At 47.4% G+C, this 17,274-nt stretch overlaps 1 protein-coding gene across 9 annotated transcripts in view; it reads right to left on the bottom strand.

The window, feature by feature from the left end:
• Window positions 1-17,274, bottom strand: part of PLEKHA7 (pleckstrin homology domain containing A7) — a 228,872-nt gene that overhangs the window by 67,967 nt on the left and 143,631 nt on the right. For all 9 annotated transcript variants that reach the window (XM_024975785.2, XM_024975786.2, XM_024975788.2 and 6 more), the window contains 4 exons: window positions 8,030-8,141; window positions 6,935-7,039; window positions 3,732-3,804; window positions 2,224-2,324 (listed from right to left, as the gene is read on the bottom strand). In XM_024975785.2, coding sequence (XP_024831553.2) covers window positions 2,224-2,324; window positions 3,732-3,804; window positions 6,935-7,039; window positions 8,030-8,141 — 391 coding nt within the window. The remainder of the gene's footprint in view (window positions 1-2,223; window positions 2,325-3,731; window positions 3,805-6,934; window positions 7,040-8,029; window positions 8,142-17,274) is intronic.

Genomic DNA, 17,274 nt, shown 5'->3' with positions numbered 1-17,274 from the left:
TAGGAAAGACATGATTTACCCGTGAAGAAGTTTAAAAAAGAAAGATGTTATTTACCTACTGACACTTACGGGTCTGTGGGCCTCAGGCCTTAGTCTTGAGGGAAGGAAAACAGCTCAAAGGGAAGCAGTAAAGACGCTTTCCCCCCTGGCTGCGTGGGGATGGTTTTTGCCCCAGACCCTGGATCTGAGGGGCCAAGCTTGCTCAGAGGTGACCAGCAGGCCAAGGGAGGCTGTGCCTCCAGTAGGCACTCTGTGGGGAGATGCCCCAGATGAGCCAGCAGGGCACGAGGCCTGCTGGTGGGGGGAGGGGGAGGTGGGGGAGCAATGGCACCTAAAGGCCACGGAGAGTCCTGCTGGCTCGTCCCGCAGACCCAGCGGTGCGGATAGCCTTGCTGGCTCGTCCCGCAGACCCAGCGGTGCAGAGAGCCCTGCTGCTCATCCCGCAGACCCAGCGGAGCCGCAGGGCGCATCCAGCTCAATGCCTGGGGCTGCCAGGCTAGGAGTGCAGTTAGAGAATACAAACGAGAGAGGAACACATAACCCTCTAGGGTCTGCCTATCTGCCACTGCAGATGCTCTGAACAATCTCAGGCAGGGTGTCCTAGCAACAGTCAGAGAACTGCAGTTCTGGAAACTGAGAAATGACATCAGAGGCAAGCATAGGCCCAGGACATAAAACACTGCACACTCCTCGGTAGCCCACGAACGTGGACTCTGAGCTGCCCCAGGCCCACCCTGAAAGAATGACACTGCAACCCAAAGAGAAGGGACCTCTTCCACACTCCGGAAACCAGTCCTCTCTGGAGAACCAGCTGAACATCACCAGTGCTGCTGGTAGTGGCTTTTCTTTCCTTTCAGACCCTGAAGACCCCAATCAGCCCCAAAAATGGGCATGCCTTCTGTCTCCCAGACAAAATATTTAGGGAACACACTCGGTGAAGTCTTATTTCTTTTAAAAAGGACAGAATGTGACAGCACATAAAAGATGTTTTCCTCAAATCTATTTTTCACACCTCCCAATGAAGTGTTAAGATGAAATATATATAGTTATTATAATCTGTTACTTTGAAGATATTCCAAATGCTGCCCCCCCGCCCCAAATCATATATAACAGCGTCATCCCAATTGTTTGCTCAGTAGCAACACTCAATCCTAGAAAGGAAGGTTTTCTAAGGAAGGCGTTTGGCTGCAAAAGACTAGTCTGAAACCCAGGGAACAAAATGTTTTCAGAGCCAACAATGAGCAGGAGAGGCTCTGAACTATTTAATAGATCACTAGTACTAAAATAACAATCACCATTCATTGAAACCATCTGCTGCCTCCTGCAATGGGTGTGCAGATGACCAGAGTAAGATGTGGGAGAAAAGCAGAGAGGAAGAGAGAAAAATCGTCTTCCCTCCCTGCACTGCACGTGAAAGGGCACAGAGCCCAGGGCGGAGGTCTGCCTCCATTGTCTTCCAGCTCTGGGACTGTGGTAAGCTTCTTCAGCTCCCCAATCCTCATTCTCCTAATCTATAAAACGAAGCTAATCATACTAACCCCCCAGGCTCCCCACAAGCATCAAATGAGGTAATGCGGATAACAGTAGTTCTCAGTCACAAAAGGTTTTACAGGAATAAGGCGATACCACAGCATGCAATGAAGCAAAGGAGGATCCAGGATCTTCAACCCACAGCAACTCTGGAGACACTGGGGATAGCGACAGTGGTTAAGAAAGCAGGAGACCCTGTCGCAGAAATACAGCAGTGACAGGAAAAGAGAGGTCTAAATACTTAAGCAAGGCTGAGGGACTCAAAAGCTCTGACACAAATGAAAGCACCTGTGATGGGATATTATTCTTGCTTAAAGAATTTATAATTTTATTAACATGAGTCTGAAACACTCAACTTCTTAATTTCTTTCCCCTCCCAGTCCCAACAAAAACAACTGCTTCTGTGAAGCCATTTCTGGGAACACAATGCATCTTAGGGGCTTTCCAGGTGGCGCAATGGTAAAGAAGCCACCTACCAAAGCAGGAGACGCAGGTTCAACCCCTAGGTCAGGAAGATCCCCTGGAGAGAAATGGCAACCCACTCCAGTATTCTTACCTGGAAAGTCCCATGGACAGAGGAGCCTGGCAGGCTACAGCCCATGGGCTAACAAACGAGTTGGACGCGATTCAGTGACTAAACAACAACAACATTTCCTAGGATGGCACTGCTGCGCTAAAGGAGAGGGACAGTACCTTAAAGGAATACTTGCGACTTATGCGATCCTCAGGGGCCACCGGTGAGATCACGTAGCTGGGCAGAGGGATGCTCCCAAGGACCACTTCTTCTCGGCTGTCTTTGAATGGAAGAACACATCAGGATAACCTCCTGTGGCACCCTCCTTAGGATGGCCCATCCCACAACCCTAGTTCAGTGCTTCTTCTCTCCCCCAGGATGACTGCGATCATGGGTGATCCATTCAGGTGCTCTGGGGACCACTGTGCTGGTGCTGGGACTACATGGGTGAGTCAGACAGTGCCCTGTCCCTGAGGATGGGGGCACACAGGTAAACACGCTCAGTCCCACCTGCTAACTCCTGAAATACAGCGCATACCATGCACTGTGGGAAAAGAGCCCAGAGCGGCACACAGCCTGGGGAAGGGAAGAAGGCTTCGGAAGGTGCTATTTAAAGTTCTGTGAAGGGTGGGGAAGGGATTCTGGGTGGTACACTCCTCATGGGCAAAGTTAGAGCCGGTGGGAAATATCATACTTTCTACATCTATTCTCTTCCTCCCCCAAACCATCTTTGTTACCAGAGGTAACTTCCTAATGACAAGCTGGTCCCTCTGCTCTCCCACACAAGGTACTTGCTGACTGTTCACTGGATACAGAAGGAAACCTGACTTCCTCTGTCTGGAGTCACAGCCCTTTTGCATTTTGGCCCTTAGCCATCTCCTGAGCCTTATCCCCTAGTGTGTGCTGCATGCAAGACTCGCTCTAGCCTTGAAGGCCTATCATTCCACCTTCCTCTGCTTCTAGAACTTAAGTCAAGCTGCTTCTTCTGCGTGAATGCCCATCTTCCCCCAAACATGGGCAAAGCTCTACCCATCCTAAAAAGCTCAACTCATACCCTATCTCTTCTAAGGAGCCTGCCCAAGTTATCTACGATGGAATTAACTTCTTGCTTCCCTTGCACTGCTTAAGCACTTTGGATGCCTTCCAAAGCACCTGTCACAGCCTAGTCTTGTCTTATAATTAGGCTATCTCTTCCTCCATATTTTGAGCCTTACTTTCCTCTCACCTTTTCACAGCCCTTAACTATATGTACTAGGGCTTCACAAATATTCATACGGCCAATTTTATTCACCAGCTGCCCATCCAATAACAGGGCATAAATCCAGATAATAGGTTACAAAATACAATGCTTCACCTATACTTCTTTTCCCTCCAGATTGCATCAAAGGTGTGCCTATGCCCCAAGTGGGGCAGAAGCTGGAAAAACTCCAGATCTTAAGACCCTAATAGAAGGCAAACCAGATTCTATTATTTTTAACTCGACAAATGGCACTTCCGGTGCCGGGACTGATAAAAATGAAGTCACCAACCATCCACATATGTAAAAGTGAACACTTTGGCAGGTTAACAGGTTATTAATTAGCTCGGGCCACTGGTCCAAACACTGGATTTGAGAAGACCAACTTTTGTATCCTCTCACCACCCCCTCGGGCACAAAGAGCCCTGGGTAGCCTGAACCTCAGCTCACCTTTATAGTAAAACAAGCAATAATCAGCAAGCACAAACCACCTCCTTTTCCACAGCCTCATCCCGGAACTGTCCTGCAAAGCAAAGAAAACTAATCAGGGCAATATCTGAGCATACTGCTCCCCCTCCTTAGTTATGTACAACCTGATTCTGGAACCAAGATTTGCCCATATTCACGCTTTCTTTCCATAAATTAATAAATTTTTATTGCATAGCCTTTCTTTGAATAGGACATTAAAATTTAAATCCAGTGATGGTTTATCCCCAGGAAGTTCTGTTTCCTGCAAACAGTCTAATATATCATAAGCATCCTACTGTTAGAAAGGAAGACAAGAATTCAAAAACAGTTCTTCCAGTAAGAAATCAGCTTTTAACAAAAAGTTATGTATTCCTTCATTCATTCATTTAATATGCTATAAAATGTCTTCATTTGTACTGATTAGAAAATTGATTTAGCACAGCACAGGGAACTCTACTCAGTACTCTGTAATGGCCTATATGGAAAAGAACTTAAAACAAAAGAGCGGATATATGTATAACTGGTTCACTCTGCTGTACACCTGAAACTAACACAACATTATACATCAACTGTACTCCAATAAAAATCAAAAAAAGAAAGAAAATTGATTTACATAGTATGTGACAAAGAATTTAAGTTAGCTTATTAATCAGTGAGGCAAAATTCTCATTTGACTAAGTTATCTACCGTAAGGGACTGGTTATGCTGTGTTTTCCTTCCGTTCAACAGAAAAAGACCTGGATTTTCTTGAACTAAACTGTCTCATAACAAGACTCTGCCTCTACTCATCTAAAATGTAAATCATTCCATTTATTTAAAAAAAAATTTTTAGGTGACTATGAAAATTTTTTAAATATGGCTAGGGTCAGACTTTATTTTGGGGGCCTCCAAAATCACTGCAGATGGTGACTGCAGCCATGAAATTAAAAGATGATTGCTCCGAAGGAAAGTTATGACCAACCTAGATAGCATATTCAAAAGCAGAGACATTATTTTGCCAAAAAAGGTCCGTCTAGTCAAGCCTATGGTTTTTCCAGTGGTCATGAATGGATGTGAGAGTTGGACTGTGAAGAAAGCTGAGTGCTGAAGAATTGATGCTTTTGAAGTGTGGTGTTGGAGAAGACTCTTGAGAGTCCCTTGGACTGCAAGGAGATCCAACCAGTCCATTCTAAAGGAGATCAGCCCTGGGTGTTCTTTGGAAGGACTGATGCTAAAAGCTGAAACTCCAGTACTTTGGCCACCTTATGTGAAGAGTTGACTCATTGGAAAAGACTCTGATGCTGGGAGGGATTGGGGGCAGGAGGAGAAGGGGACAACAGAGGATGAGATGGCTGGATGGCATCACTGACTCGATGCATGTGAGTTTGGGTGAACTCCAGCAGTTGGTGATGGACAGGGAGGCCTGGCGTGCTGCAATTCATGGGGTCTCAAAGAGGAGGACACGACTGAGCGACTGAAGTGAGTGAGTGAGGGTAGGAAAATAGTAGTTTTAGGGTCACTTTTCTCCCAAACCTAGGAAAATTCCAGAGCCACTTTTAGCTATTCAAATTGTCTTCCTTCTGCAAAACTTTTTGACAGGCTTAAATTTAAAAAAAATTTTATCCATCCTCCATTTACTTAAGTGTTAAAAACTTGCTAAGCTCCTGTATTTCTTGGTTTTATCTTCTGCATTAACTAGGTGACCTCTAAAGTCTTGGCATATGATATTTGCTTTGTTTGAAAAGCTCTTCTCCACCTTTATATATCTGCTTCAAATGTCACTTCCTCCAGGAAGCCTTTCAGGACTCCCACAAGGACAGTGACACTTTCTCTACTGGGTGTCCACAGCATCTACACAGACCTTACAGCTACAGCACAGCCCAGGGGCCCAGGGGCCTGGGCAAGGGGGTGTCTGCTGGGGAGAAGGATTATCTATAATCCCTCCCATCTCACCCCACATTTCAAAGGAGCCTTTTGTTTAACAGGGACAGGGATGCAAATGGAAAAAGTCAGAGGGTGACCCAGGTAAGAAAAGAGAATGAGAACAGAGCTGTGAGGGAAGAGGGTCTCATTAAAAGAGGATGGTGCCCAGGGGAGTATTGGTCAGAAGAGGCTGGGGAGCTGTGGGAGCTGCCGTGGGGAACGGAACTAGGGGAGAGGGATTTCAAGGGGACATTTAGGAATTTCTTCTGTGTGTTGTACAAGTTAACGCCCACCTCTGTCTTCCCATAAAGCCTTGAGTAAAAATAAACATCACTGCTCTCAGAATTTGTGTTTATCTGGATAATATGCTATGTGGGAGTCCGTGCTGGGTGACGACATGACACATGAGAGGTGTCCCCTGCAGACTATGACAGGAGGTCCTCAAGTGCAGGAACCACACGTTACTCATCCCTTTGTCGTTGCAGTGAGAACACTTAGAACATGCATTTGGTGGGTTAGTGGGGGAATGGATGGATGGATGGCAAGAAGGGAAGGAAGAAGACAGAAGGAACATGTTCTCTGACCCTAGGACCTCACAGCCTATCCAAGGCCAGAGGACCAGAGGCAGAATAACTGGTGGTAAAGACAGAGGTGAAGGATGGACTGTCGGGGGACACAGAGCTGACAGGGTTTCTGGACTGAACAGACGTGGGAGCAGGAGAAGCTGGTGATGGTGCTGAGGTTCCTAAACCAAGTGCCTGGGAGAAGGATGGTACCACCACAACCCAGGAAAAGCAGGCTGGGGGAAAAGACAGGTAGGGGCTGAGGAGACAGTGAGTTGAGTTTGGCTGATTTGAAATCTGAGGTGTTAGGAAGCTAGATATGTGTGCAAGACAGGAGAAAAGGAAAACATGGGATTTTTCAGGCAAATGATAACAAAGGCTCTTTAACATCAGGAAGGCAAGTGTTGGCAGAGGATTATGGCAGTAAAGCTGGATGCAGGCTGATCCACCCACACTCGGGTCCGAGTCCCAGGACAGCCAATAGTACCAAGAACCAAAGCGGTTAAGTGGGTTTGGGGAAGGAAACTGCACCATTGAGTAGACGGTCCACTTACAAACAGGAAGAGCAAATCACTTAGCACGATTGGTAGAATCTGGCCTCGGACAGACTCAGAAACAAAAACCTTATTATGGGCCCATTCCCAGCTCCCAGGGGTCAGGGGAAGGAAGGAAATCAGCAAGAACTACCTCCCTGCCACCCTCCCTCCTCAGTCTCCTCACCTGCTTGTGCAGCCAGCCCCTCACCACCACTGGAACACTGGGGTTCCTCCGAATGGCCTGGTCCCTCTTCCCAAAGCTGTGGACTTTATTGCTGGACTTAATGATCTAGGAAAGAGTAGACTTAGTCTCTAGCAGCCGGGATGACTTGGGGAAGCCCCCAAAAGCACATGCATGATAGAAGAGCCATAGGCTCCCTGTGCCTTCATCTGCATGGCACCGTCCTCTGATCAAAAGAACAGCGAGATGACCGAGAATGGGTGGGCGCATGGCCATAGCATCCTAATTAAAAGGGGAGTCCAAGAGCTAGCAAGCTTCCTGTCTGGGTCACAGAGAAAACAAAGGTAAAGAGATTTTTCCATCAACTTTTACCAGCAGCTGCTGGCCCCAGTATGTCCTGTGGCTTTCTGAAGCAATGCAATTTTTGGTGACAGTATTTACGAATTTCCAGATATTTACCCCCCTTTCTGGTGCTCTCCCCTTCTCCACAATACTGGTTCTCTGCCCTGCTCCTCAGTCAGTGCTTCCACAGCGTGGGCACAGACACCTCTGGGACCTCTGTCACAAATTTTACTATGCGGTCTCCAAGACACATGTGAACAGAGGTGTGGCCGTCCCAAGACACGCCAGGAAAATGAAGAATACGGCCAGGGCCCTAGATGTCAGTCCTGGTTCTGTCAGCAATCACCTCTTTTCTTGGACATGTGCCATAACCCCAACTGGCCTCAATTTCCTGATCTCTCATTTGGGGAGAATACTTATGTGTCTCCTTCACAAAACTGTGGTGGAACTGCTGTATTTACAATGGATAACCAACAGGGACCTGTTGTCTAGCACATGGAACTCTGCTCAATGCTACGTGGCACCCTGGATGGGAGTGCGGTTGGGGAGAGAATGGATACATGCATATTTGTGGCTGAATCCCTTCACTGTTGACCTGAAACTACCATGACACTATAATCAGCTAAACCCCAATACAAAATAAAGAGTTAAAAACCAACAAAACACTATGGGGAAGGTCAAATGCATTTCTAGCTACAAAAGGACTTGGCAAAATACAGAAGAGGGAAAGGCAAGGGCGAGTGGCCAAGAGCTCACCTTGGGGCCAGGCTTGGCCTCCACGGTGGAAGTGGTCCCCGCCGTGGACGTTTCACTGACCATGCTGGACGGTCTTTGGTTTCTCTCTTGCTTCGACATATGTGGATTTGGCCTGTGGAGAGACAGAAGAGAATCCAGTGAGTAAGTAGCCAGGCTGCGATGGGAAGTGGAGTCTGAGGTTTAGTTCAGGTTAGAACTGGTTAATGGACCTTAAACAACCCAGGACAGATCTTCTGGACACCACTTAACTCCAGACTGCAGTCAGAGGGTCACAATGTCCAGCCTACACACGCACTTCAGGGAATCAAGAGCATGGACAGGTGGGTAGGCTCCACAGCCTTACACCCCAAGGGGCCAAGTCACTGCTGCCTGCTGTCTCAAGGCCCCCTCATTTATCCTCTTACTTGGGTGACTGCGTGCCCCATCAGATGGGCACACACGGTTACACTACCACTCTTCACGGCAAGAGCAATCCACACTCGTTACACACATACACACACCTCCATTTCCCTGGCTCCCAAAAAGAGCTGCTTATAATTAGTAACAAGAAATCACTCGCACACACACCCACACCCCCAGATACACAGAGAGAATCGCTTACATAAATGCCAGTGGGGCTTGCCTCCCGAAATAGACTACTCAACAAAGAGTCCTATTCTAGGGAACACTCCATTAGCCCCAAAATAGAGCCATTGGAGATATTAACCCCTTGTGCCATGTCTGGAGAGCAGGAAGAAATGAGGGATGCCTGGGTCCCCAGTGTGGATGCCCTCGATGTGTCCCCATCAGCATCCAGCGGCATCATGCTTCCCACCAAGAGGGCCAGTTATGCTTCCCACTTGCCCTGGGAAGGCTGGTACCCTGGGAGCATCATGCATAACGCATAAGAGATATCGTAGAGAACCCTTCTCACCTGCCTCTACAGAGCCCCAGCATTTGAAAGACTCTTTCAAAGCAGCAGCAGCAGAAAATGATTCCACACAATCCAGTCCCTATCCTTAAGCAGCTCAATGCTTGATTCCCAGACTCTGCTAACTCCAGGATCTGTAAGCCTTCCTCAAAGTGTAAGTGCCAGCATTCTTTGGCTGGGTGCCTGCTGCTCCGATGGGTGACAGGATCCAGACAGCTGCAGTAAACTGAGGCCTTTTGCCAGAGAAGTGGAGAAACTGATTTGGATGCCTGGGCCAGGGCCCTGAGGAGATGGAGCTGGAGGATCCAGGCGAGGCACAGCCGAGGAAGACGTGTTCTGGAAGTCCGCTCACCAGGCTCACTTTTACAGAGGTGCCAGGAGGGAAAATCCCAGTTTCCACTTTGGAGCTACACTGCTTCCTTCAAAACCACTGTTATTCAAAGGACAGTGATCCTTCCCGCACCCCAAGACAGAGCCCCAACACCCTGCACCATCAGGAAGTCCTTCGCAGAAACAGCCGTGACCACCATGCTTTCTGAGCTGTCCTAGCAGCAGGACCACCGCGGCAGGCACCAGCTTTCCAAGGGGCTGGGCCAGGCTGGATGCTTGGCAGCTAGAGGTGCGAGTCCCACCAGGCAGAAAGATCACTGGCTCCTTATCAGCTCAGGCACTCACTCCAGATTTCCCGCCCCCGGCCTCTGTCCCAGCCAGACTTTTGTCACTGCTCCCCACTCAGAGAATGTCGCCACACTTAGAGCCCGCACACTGCTGGCAGAGGCTGTGTGCAGCAGAGAGATAACAGCCAACGGGGGTGGGAAGGGACTCTGAGAGGCTGCCTTGTCCAGCCCCTGCCTCCAGGCAGAACTATGCCTGAGACGTCTTCCTGGAACCTGGTCTTGCCTGACTTTTCAAATTCCCAGAGGTTGAGACAAGGAAAGCGAAGAGTTCTCCGCTCATCTCAGTTATGGCAGCTACATCTCTAAGCCCAAATTCAGGACACACAGTCCAACAATAAAAAAGGTTTGTTTGAGGTTTTATCAAGTTTAATTGTCTCCCATTTAAGACACTGATATGAGGGTTATTACAGAATTCTTGAGAAATACAAGAAAAAAGCTAGAAGCAAAGAAAACTGTAACCATAGTCCTATTATCCAAAGGAATATCATTCTTAATACTTGGTATATTTACTTTCTTTCCTTTGTCTTTTTTTTGCCATACCACACACATTGCACAATCTCAGTAGCCAGGGACTGAACCTGGACCACAGCAGTGAAAGCCCAGAATCCTAAACCAAAAGGATACTAAGAATCTCCCTGGTATATTTACTTTCATTCTTTGTAATATGCTTGGGTTTTGGGGGGGGGGGGTTTGGGGGGGTGCTTTTTTGTGTTTTTAGATAATTGTGTATCCTAAGTCACTTCAGTTGTGTCCAACTCTTTGCGGCCCTATGGACTGTAGCCCTCCAGGCTCCTCTGTCTATGGGATTCTCCAGGTAAGAATACTGGAGTAGGTTTCCATGCCCTCCTCCAGGGGATCTTCCTGACCCAGGGATGGAACCCATGTCTCTTATGTCTCCTGCAATGGCAGGTGGGTTCTTTACCACTAGAGCTACCTGGGAAGCCCAGATAACTGTGATCACATAGCTTTACGATTTTCCATGTTGATTTTTAAAACTTGCTGTAATCTACACATTTTTTTCCTTTCTTTTAAACTCATCCATGTCATTTTAAATGACAGCATCACATTCCATCAACTAGATATGCCGCTGCTCCTCAGTGGGACAAAGAACAGACCATCTGGGTTTGTGATGGCCCAGGAATCCAGGACAAGTAGCCACTTTTGCCATTTCTGCACCTTACAATCTTGAGCTCTAACTGTAGTCATCTTCCTGTATTCTAACCCCATGTCTCCTCCCATACTAGCTTCTGGGATGCTGGCTGGCCAGGGAGCTCTCTAGCCAAAAGTGCAGGAAGAAAGAGGACCTCCCTGCAGCCTTAGGTCGGTGAGGAAAGAAGGTATGACCACCACCTAGACAGCCAGGTATGAATAGATTTCAGCTGGAAAAGGACGAGTTGTGGCCCCAACACTGAACATCAGTGAGGGACACTGAGGGGTGGGTGGGCAGGGAGAAACACATGAAGAAAACCCCGTACTCCATGACTATAGAGACCTCTGCTCAGCAACATCCAGAGAAAGCAGCTTATTAGGAGACAGGACTAAAATCCAAACTAAATCCACCCCAAGGAGGGGACCGTGTTGTCTCTATAAACAGGGAGAATGTCTTCACAGGACTCCCCACTCACACAAAAGAGTCAACCATTACCTGGCAGTTCCTGACCTGGCTCTTTGAAAGAATAAGGCGCACACAGCTACCCACTTGGCCAAGTAACAAGACCTGCGTTCAGGGGATGTTCCTCTGAATCTCTTCAGAGTGTCCAATGGTCTCTTAGGTCCTCTGTCTGTGTGTATGTGTGTGTGCTAAGTCACTTCAGTTGTGTCTGACTCTTTGCAACCTATAGACTGTAGCCCTCCAGGCTCCTCTATCCATGGGATTCTCCAGGTAAGAATACTGGAGTGGGTTGCCATGCCTTCCTCCAGGGGATCTTCCCGACCCAGGGATTGAATCCACATCTCGTGTGCCTCTGGCATCAGCAGGTGGGTTTTATACCACTAGTGCCATCTAGGAAGCCCCTTAGATCCTCCAAGGTTGACTAGACTTATGACTTTCGGAAATCACTAGAAGTGATCTGGAATTTCAACTAGTAAAAAAAAAACCAAACAGTGGTCATGCTTGAGACACTATTTGATATTCAAAAATGAGGATATGATAAAAGACTCAAAAACATTTTTCTTGCATGCCTGAAAAGCTGGCTCCGATGGAAACTTCTAGAGATCTTTTACCACAATAGTCTGAGCAGTGGGAACATCAGTGGTGCATGTGTAGCCCATGCACACACAGCTCTGAGACAGCTCTGAGTGGATCCACACTCACTTGGATGTGGGCATTCTGGTTCATCTGCTTCAGCCAGTCACATCTTACAGGCATGTTCCCCACGTAAAAGTCTGACAGGGCAGACACTAACCTGTCCTCATGTCCTCTGACTGAGTTATACTCCTGACAGGTTTCGCTCAAGCAGGGCCCCTTCCCCCAGAGAAGAGCCCGTGCCCCTGAGCAGAGCATCTGTGAAGGTGGTTCGGGTCCCAGCAGCTTGCCCTGAGGCATATGAGTCACAAGGATCCCGGGAGAGGACGAAAAAAAAAAACAAAACTGCACACGCTATGGGAAGGCAGACTCCTAACGTCATTAAATCAAATCTATTAACTTAAAAGCCTGTTTGCCAGGTTTCTGTGCCATCCCGATTCCCAAAGTGCAGTGGGATGCTCTGAACAAAGACTTCTCTTTCCTTGACTTGGGCTACATGAATGCTGATTATTTTGCTGGAGGGGTGTGGGCTGAAGTTCAAAACAGTGAGCTAGGGTTTTAACTGAACTGCCTCTTCTCTGCAAAGAACAAAAGAAGATAGAACCAGACAGAAATCAGTCTGGAGAAGCCCAGGAGGAAAGTGACTTCATTCGACTCTGAACTTCCTCAGCGATGCGTCAGGTGAACCTGGGCAGGAAGTCATTTTCTCTGTCCCTCCATTTACCCACCTACGAAAGAGCTGCTTCTGCCTCCTACGTTCCCAGGAGCAAATGTGTATAACATTGACAGATGTAGTTTAAAAAAAAAAAGAAGAAGTTATAAATTCAGAAACCATTTTTTTCCTTTGGGTCTGAGTTTAGGTGAGTTTGGTCAATGGGCTCCTCAGCTGTCTCTCAGTCAACATAATGAACTGGAGCAGATCGCAGCAAGACCCCATCGCTGTTGTAATAGGTAGGTTGCCAGGCCAAGTATCACCAACCCTTAGGGACAGGTACACAAAGTCAAGCAAGTCCTGCCCAGCACCTGCTGTGTCAGGCCCATTGCTGGCATTATCTCACTTCCCCCAGCAAAGCCAGTTTCACCTTTTCCATTTTGTCAAAGAGGAAACTGAGGCTTGGAGAGATTAATGACCAGCTCAAGAGAGTAGCTGGATTCCAGAACCTGGACTCTGTCACAGAGATACCACCTGGCAAGACCCAAGGTCTGGCAGAAATAGGCCTCTGCTCTTCTCAGCCCCAAAACCAATCCCCAATCCAAGAAGATCCTGGGATGGTGGAAAAACCATAAGCCGAGAATAACAGGATCTCAACCATCCTCTGCAGCTTACTGACTCCTCCATGAGTCACATGGCTACTCTGGGCCTCAGTTTCCATTTCTGAAAAATGAGAAAAGAATTCTCATCTCAGAACATAGTTCTGTGGACAGAAATGATGCTTTGAAAACCATGAAGCATTACATTCAATGAAAAGTACTGTTTGTGACTATTATCAGTGGAGATTCCAGAACATAAATCTCAGGTACACTTTATTATTTCCAAGGCACTCTCTCTTCAGAAGCTCAAGGTACCAAACAATTAACTTCTCAACAGGAATCATTTCCTACAAACAGACTTTTAAACACCTTATCTGGGGCTTCTCTAATGTGTAATAACCCTGTGACTAGGAGGTTGCCCTCCCATTCTTTGCCCAGAAGAAAGATAACATCAAGAGTCTTCAAGGCTATGATAGAAGGTTAGGAAACTATGGGGAATCAGGCATCTTTTACTAGGAAGACATCATTAGATGACATCTGTGCCCCATTAATTCCTAGAGAAACCGGCAACCCAATTCATGCTTTACCTGCAAGGATTCTACATGGAGAACTCAGCTAAAATTACTGGGTGCGTGAGAAGAGGCACATTCACAAACAACCAGCACAACCAGCACTTTCTATGGCACTCACACCCACCACCTAAGGGGTTTGGGGAAAGCAATACAGAATGAAAAGCAGAAATAAAACAAAGTTCTTGTCCGAAACAGGCCGACACCTCCACACTCCCTCTTCCAAGAAAAAGAGACACTCAGACAGACTGCCAACGCTCCCTGTACACTCCCAACACCCTGGGGGAGGCTGTCTGACAGGGGTTTTCATTCAGCAACTGTGGCCTCATTACTCAACTAAGGCTTTCTGCATTCCTTCCCCTTCCTCCCCAGCTCCTCTCTGGAACACAAGCTCTAGTTCCTCACCCTACTCCGCATCACTCTGGGAGCCGGAAACCAGCCCAAACAGCACCTGGCACCCCTTACCTGGCACAGAAACAACCCAGTGAGCCTCGAAGGCTGCTCTCTCCTGCCCAGAGTCCACTTTGCCATGTGAGCCTGGTCCAGTCTTCCACTGTCCAGGCTCCACGTCTCTGTCTACAAGTGAGAACCAGACTTCAACCTCTGTTTGCCATTTCAGAGATGCTACAATTCTAACCCCAGCCTTTGGCAAGCCCTCTTCTTGCGTATCTCCTCCTCCTGGATTACCAGGCAGTCACTTTACTCACTAGAAAATAGCCTTTTCTGATGGAGATCTGGGTACTTCCAAGACTAGGAGGAGGTAAAAGAAGAGGACAAGGAGGGAAGTCACAGGAAGACAAAAATCACTGTGCAGGCAGCAGCTTCCCTTCCACACTCAGCGAAGCCACCACCGCAGCATCTCCCTCAGCACAGACAGCCACTGAATTTCCGGTGCCAGTGCCTTCCGAAACAGCAGCATCAAGAGCCAAGCCAACACCCAGATGCCCAAATGAGCTAAGGACACCATCATCACCTCTCCCCTTACCTGTGATTGTCACCAACACCGTCTCCTAGACCAGGAAGGAAAACTGAACAGTCAAGTTTCTGCTTCTGGCTTGCCAGGTGTTCCCATTTTTCCTCATTTTTCTGCTGCCATGGCAACAAAATGCAACAGGCACAGCTAGTTCAAGACTGCCTGTCTGGAGAGACAAGGTGCTGGCTATATCAGCTGCAGACAGCAACACATCAGCCTCGCAGCCCAGGGCTCAGCAGATGAGCAATAGGACTGACTCCTTGTTCGAGCTCAGAGTTGCAGGACGCCCTCTCTACCATCCTGGGTTCTCAATCTCTCACTGCAAGCTTTCACCAACTTGAAACTGCAGAAGAACGAGAAACAGCCATCCCTGGCAGCAGGAGACACTCCAACCCTAGGCATAATCAGCAAATGCCTTGGAGAGTCTTGCCCTGCCACCTGCAAAATGAACCCCCAAAGAGGTCAAAGGTCAGGAAGAGAAGATGTACCTTTAGCGAGGCAGTATCTTTTAAAGTCATATCCTCCAAACACCACTCATGAAATTCTAGGCAATTCCAACTGTTATTTTTTTCTAACACAGTCCAACGAGAAAACGAAGGGCTGCTCAAATCCCAGTGGAAGGACCAAGCTAAACTTACTCAGATGCCCAGAATGACAGGCCAGGCAACGGTCCTCTTCCTAGGTTAGGAAACTCCAAGGTGATCTTAGGGGCCTTACAGCTGGCTTCTGAGCACAGCAGTAGGCTTCTGAACTTCCAGAACGCATACTCGCTCAAGCAGGCCCCACCTCAACATCAAATGCTTGACAGAGCCTGGGATCAGTGTATACAGCCTGCTGTCAGTCAGCTGCCAGCGTCATGGCTCCGGAATGCTTCTCTCCTCTTCCCCAAGAGCTGCAGAGGCGTCTGTCAGCATCTTCCTGGGCTTCCCAGCACCAAAGAGAGAATACTCCTGTGCACAGCACCAGCCACCAAAACCACAGCTGGGAGTTCTCTGCGCCCAGGCTTCCGCCATAGTGTATGAGGGCCCTCGGTGTGGCCCTCTAAGCCATAAGCTCCCAAGTCAAGAAAATCACCAAAATTCAGGAAAGAGGCCTTCAGAGGAGACCAATTGATCCAGTCATTGGAAATGAGCCCTGTAAACCCTGTAAAGGCTTGAGAATGCTTTCTGCAGAAGAGACTTTGAGGGGAAGCTGGTGCCTTTCAAGCAAGCATGAAGCTATTAGATCAAATTTCATTACTGCAAATACAATTACAATTAAAACCTCTAAGTAGCAGTAGCCTACTTAGCCAGCACATTAATGCCTAAGCACAGACAAGGAAGGGGAATGTCTCTCGAAGACCACTGAAATGAGAGGCAGTATGTATAGCAGTCAGAGGCATAGCATCTGGGGCTAGACTGCCTGGATTCAAATCCTAACTCTGCCACTTACTAACTGTGCAACTTCTGGCAAGACTCCTAACCTCTCTGTGCCTCAGTATCCATGATAATGATGGTATCTTCCTCAAAAGACTGTTGTGGAAACAAATACATGGAAAGCACCTAGAAAAGTACCTGATAATAAATCAAAAGGGCTCTAGGCATTACCTATAAAAAGAATAGTAATATTATTAATGGAAAAAGTCAACTCTTATCCTAAGAAGCAGAGGACTTCATTTAGTGTTAAAAATGAGATTCCAGATCTTGAAACAAGAGATGATAGAAAATCACCTCCCTTGAAAATTATGGACTAAGAGAAAATTTGCCTGCCTTTAACTTTTACTCAATGATACAATGCTTGCCTTCGGCAGCCACACAATAGGCATACCCCACTTCCTCCTGCCAGCCCTTCTTGAAGACTTCCAGTATATCCTCCTTCATCTTCTCTCCTACAGAATAAACACAGGACAGGGTTTCCAGACCCCTTACCATAATGGTCCCTCTCCTCAGGGGAATCTCAGTTGCTCAACATCCCTCTTGATATTTAGTACCCAAATCAAACTGTTTGAAGCTTAGCATATCTTTGGGGCTCCATAAACTTGGAATGAATTAATGAAGTAGTCCACAAATATGATGATAAACGAGAACTACTCTCCCCCTTTCTCTACACATTATATTTTTATTAATACAGCCTGGGCTTATATTAGTTCTTCCAAGAGATATTTCCTATTGGCTTGGGTGTGCAGAAGTCTCCCCTGGGGGTCAGGCTGCAGGACCTGTTGACTGATACCCACGTTCCTTGAGAGTTCTAACAAAGAACTAGGTAGCATAACAGAAGAGGTAAAATGAGAAAACAAACGCTCTAGTCATGTAACAAAAGAAGCTTGTCAGCGCCAATCTCAAAAAGTCCCGCTTCTCTTAATAATATATCAGCTCTGTGGATTATTAAGTGTAGTCATTAGTGCTGACCAACAAGTATTTCTGATTCTATTCCCAGATGCCTGGTAGAAAAGCACTTCCCTGCCTCTTTGGCATGAGGAGTGGTCACGTGACTTGCAGCCAATGAAATGTGAGTGAACTTTGGTGTGAGAAGTGGTCATTTGACTTGTTGTAGCCAATGAAATGTGAGTGAATGTGCTGGGGCACAGTTTGCCAAGTTTCCTTTTTCTTGCATTTGGCAATCATGGGAGCACAGAGATGCA

The sequence above is a fragment of the Bos taurus genome, chromosome 15, assembly GCF_002263795.3.
Source record: "Bos taurus isolate L1 Dominette 01449 registration number 42190680 breed Hereford chromosome 15, ARS-UCD2.0, whole genome shotgun sequence".
Classification (NCBI taxonomy): Eukaryota; Metazoa; Chordata; class Mammalia; order Artiodactyla; family Bovidae; genus Bos; species Bos taurus.
The sequence above is the reverse complement of the archived record's forward strand: the minus strand, read 5'-3'. Positions and strand labels throughout refer to the sequence as shown.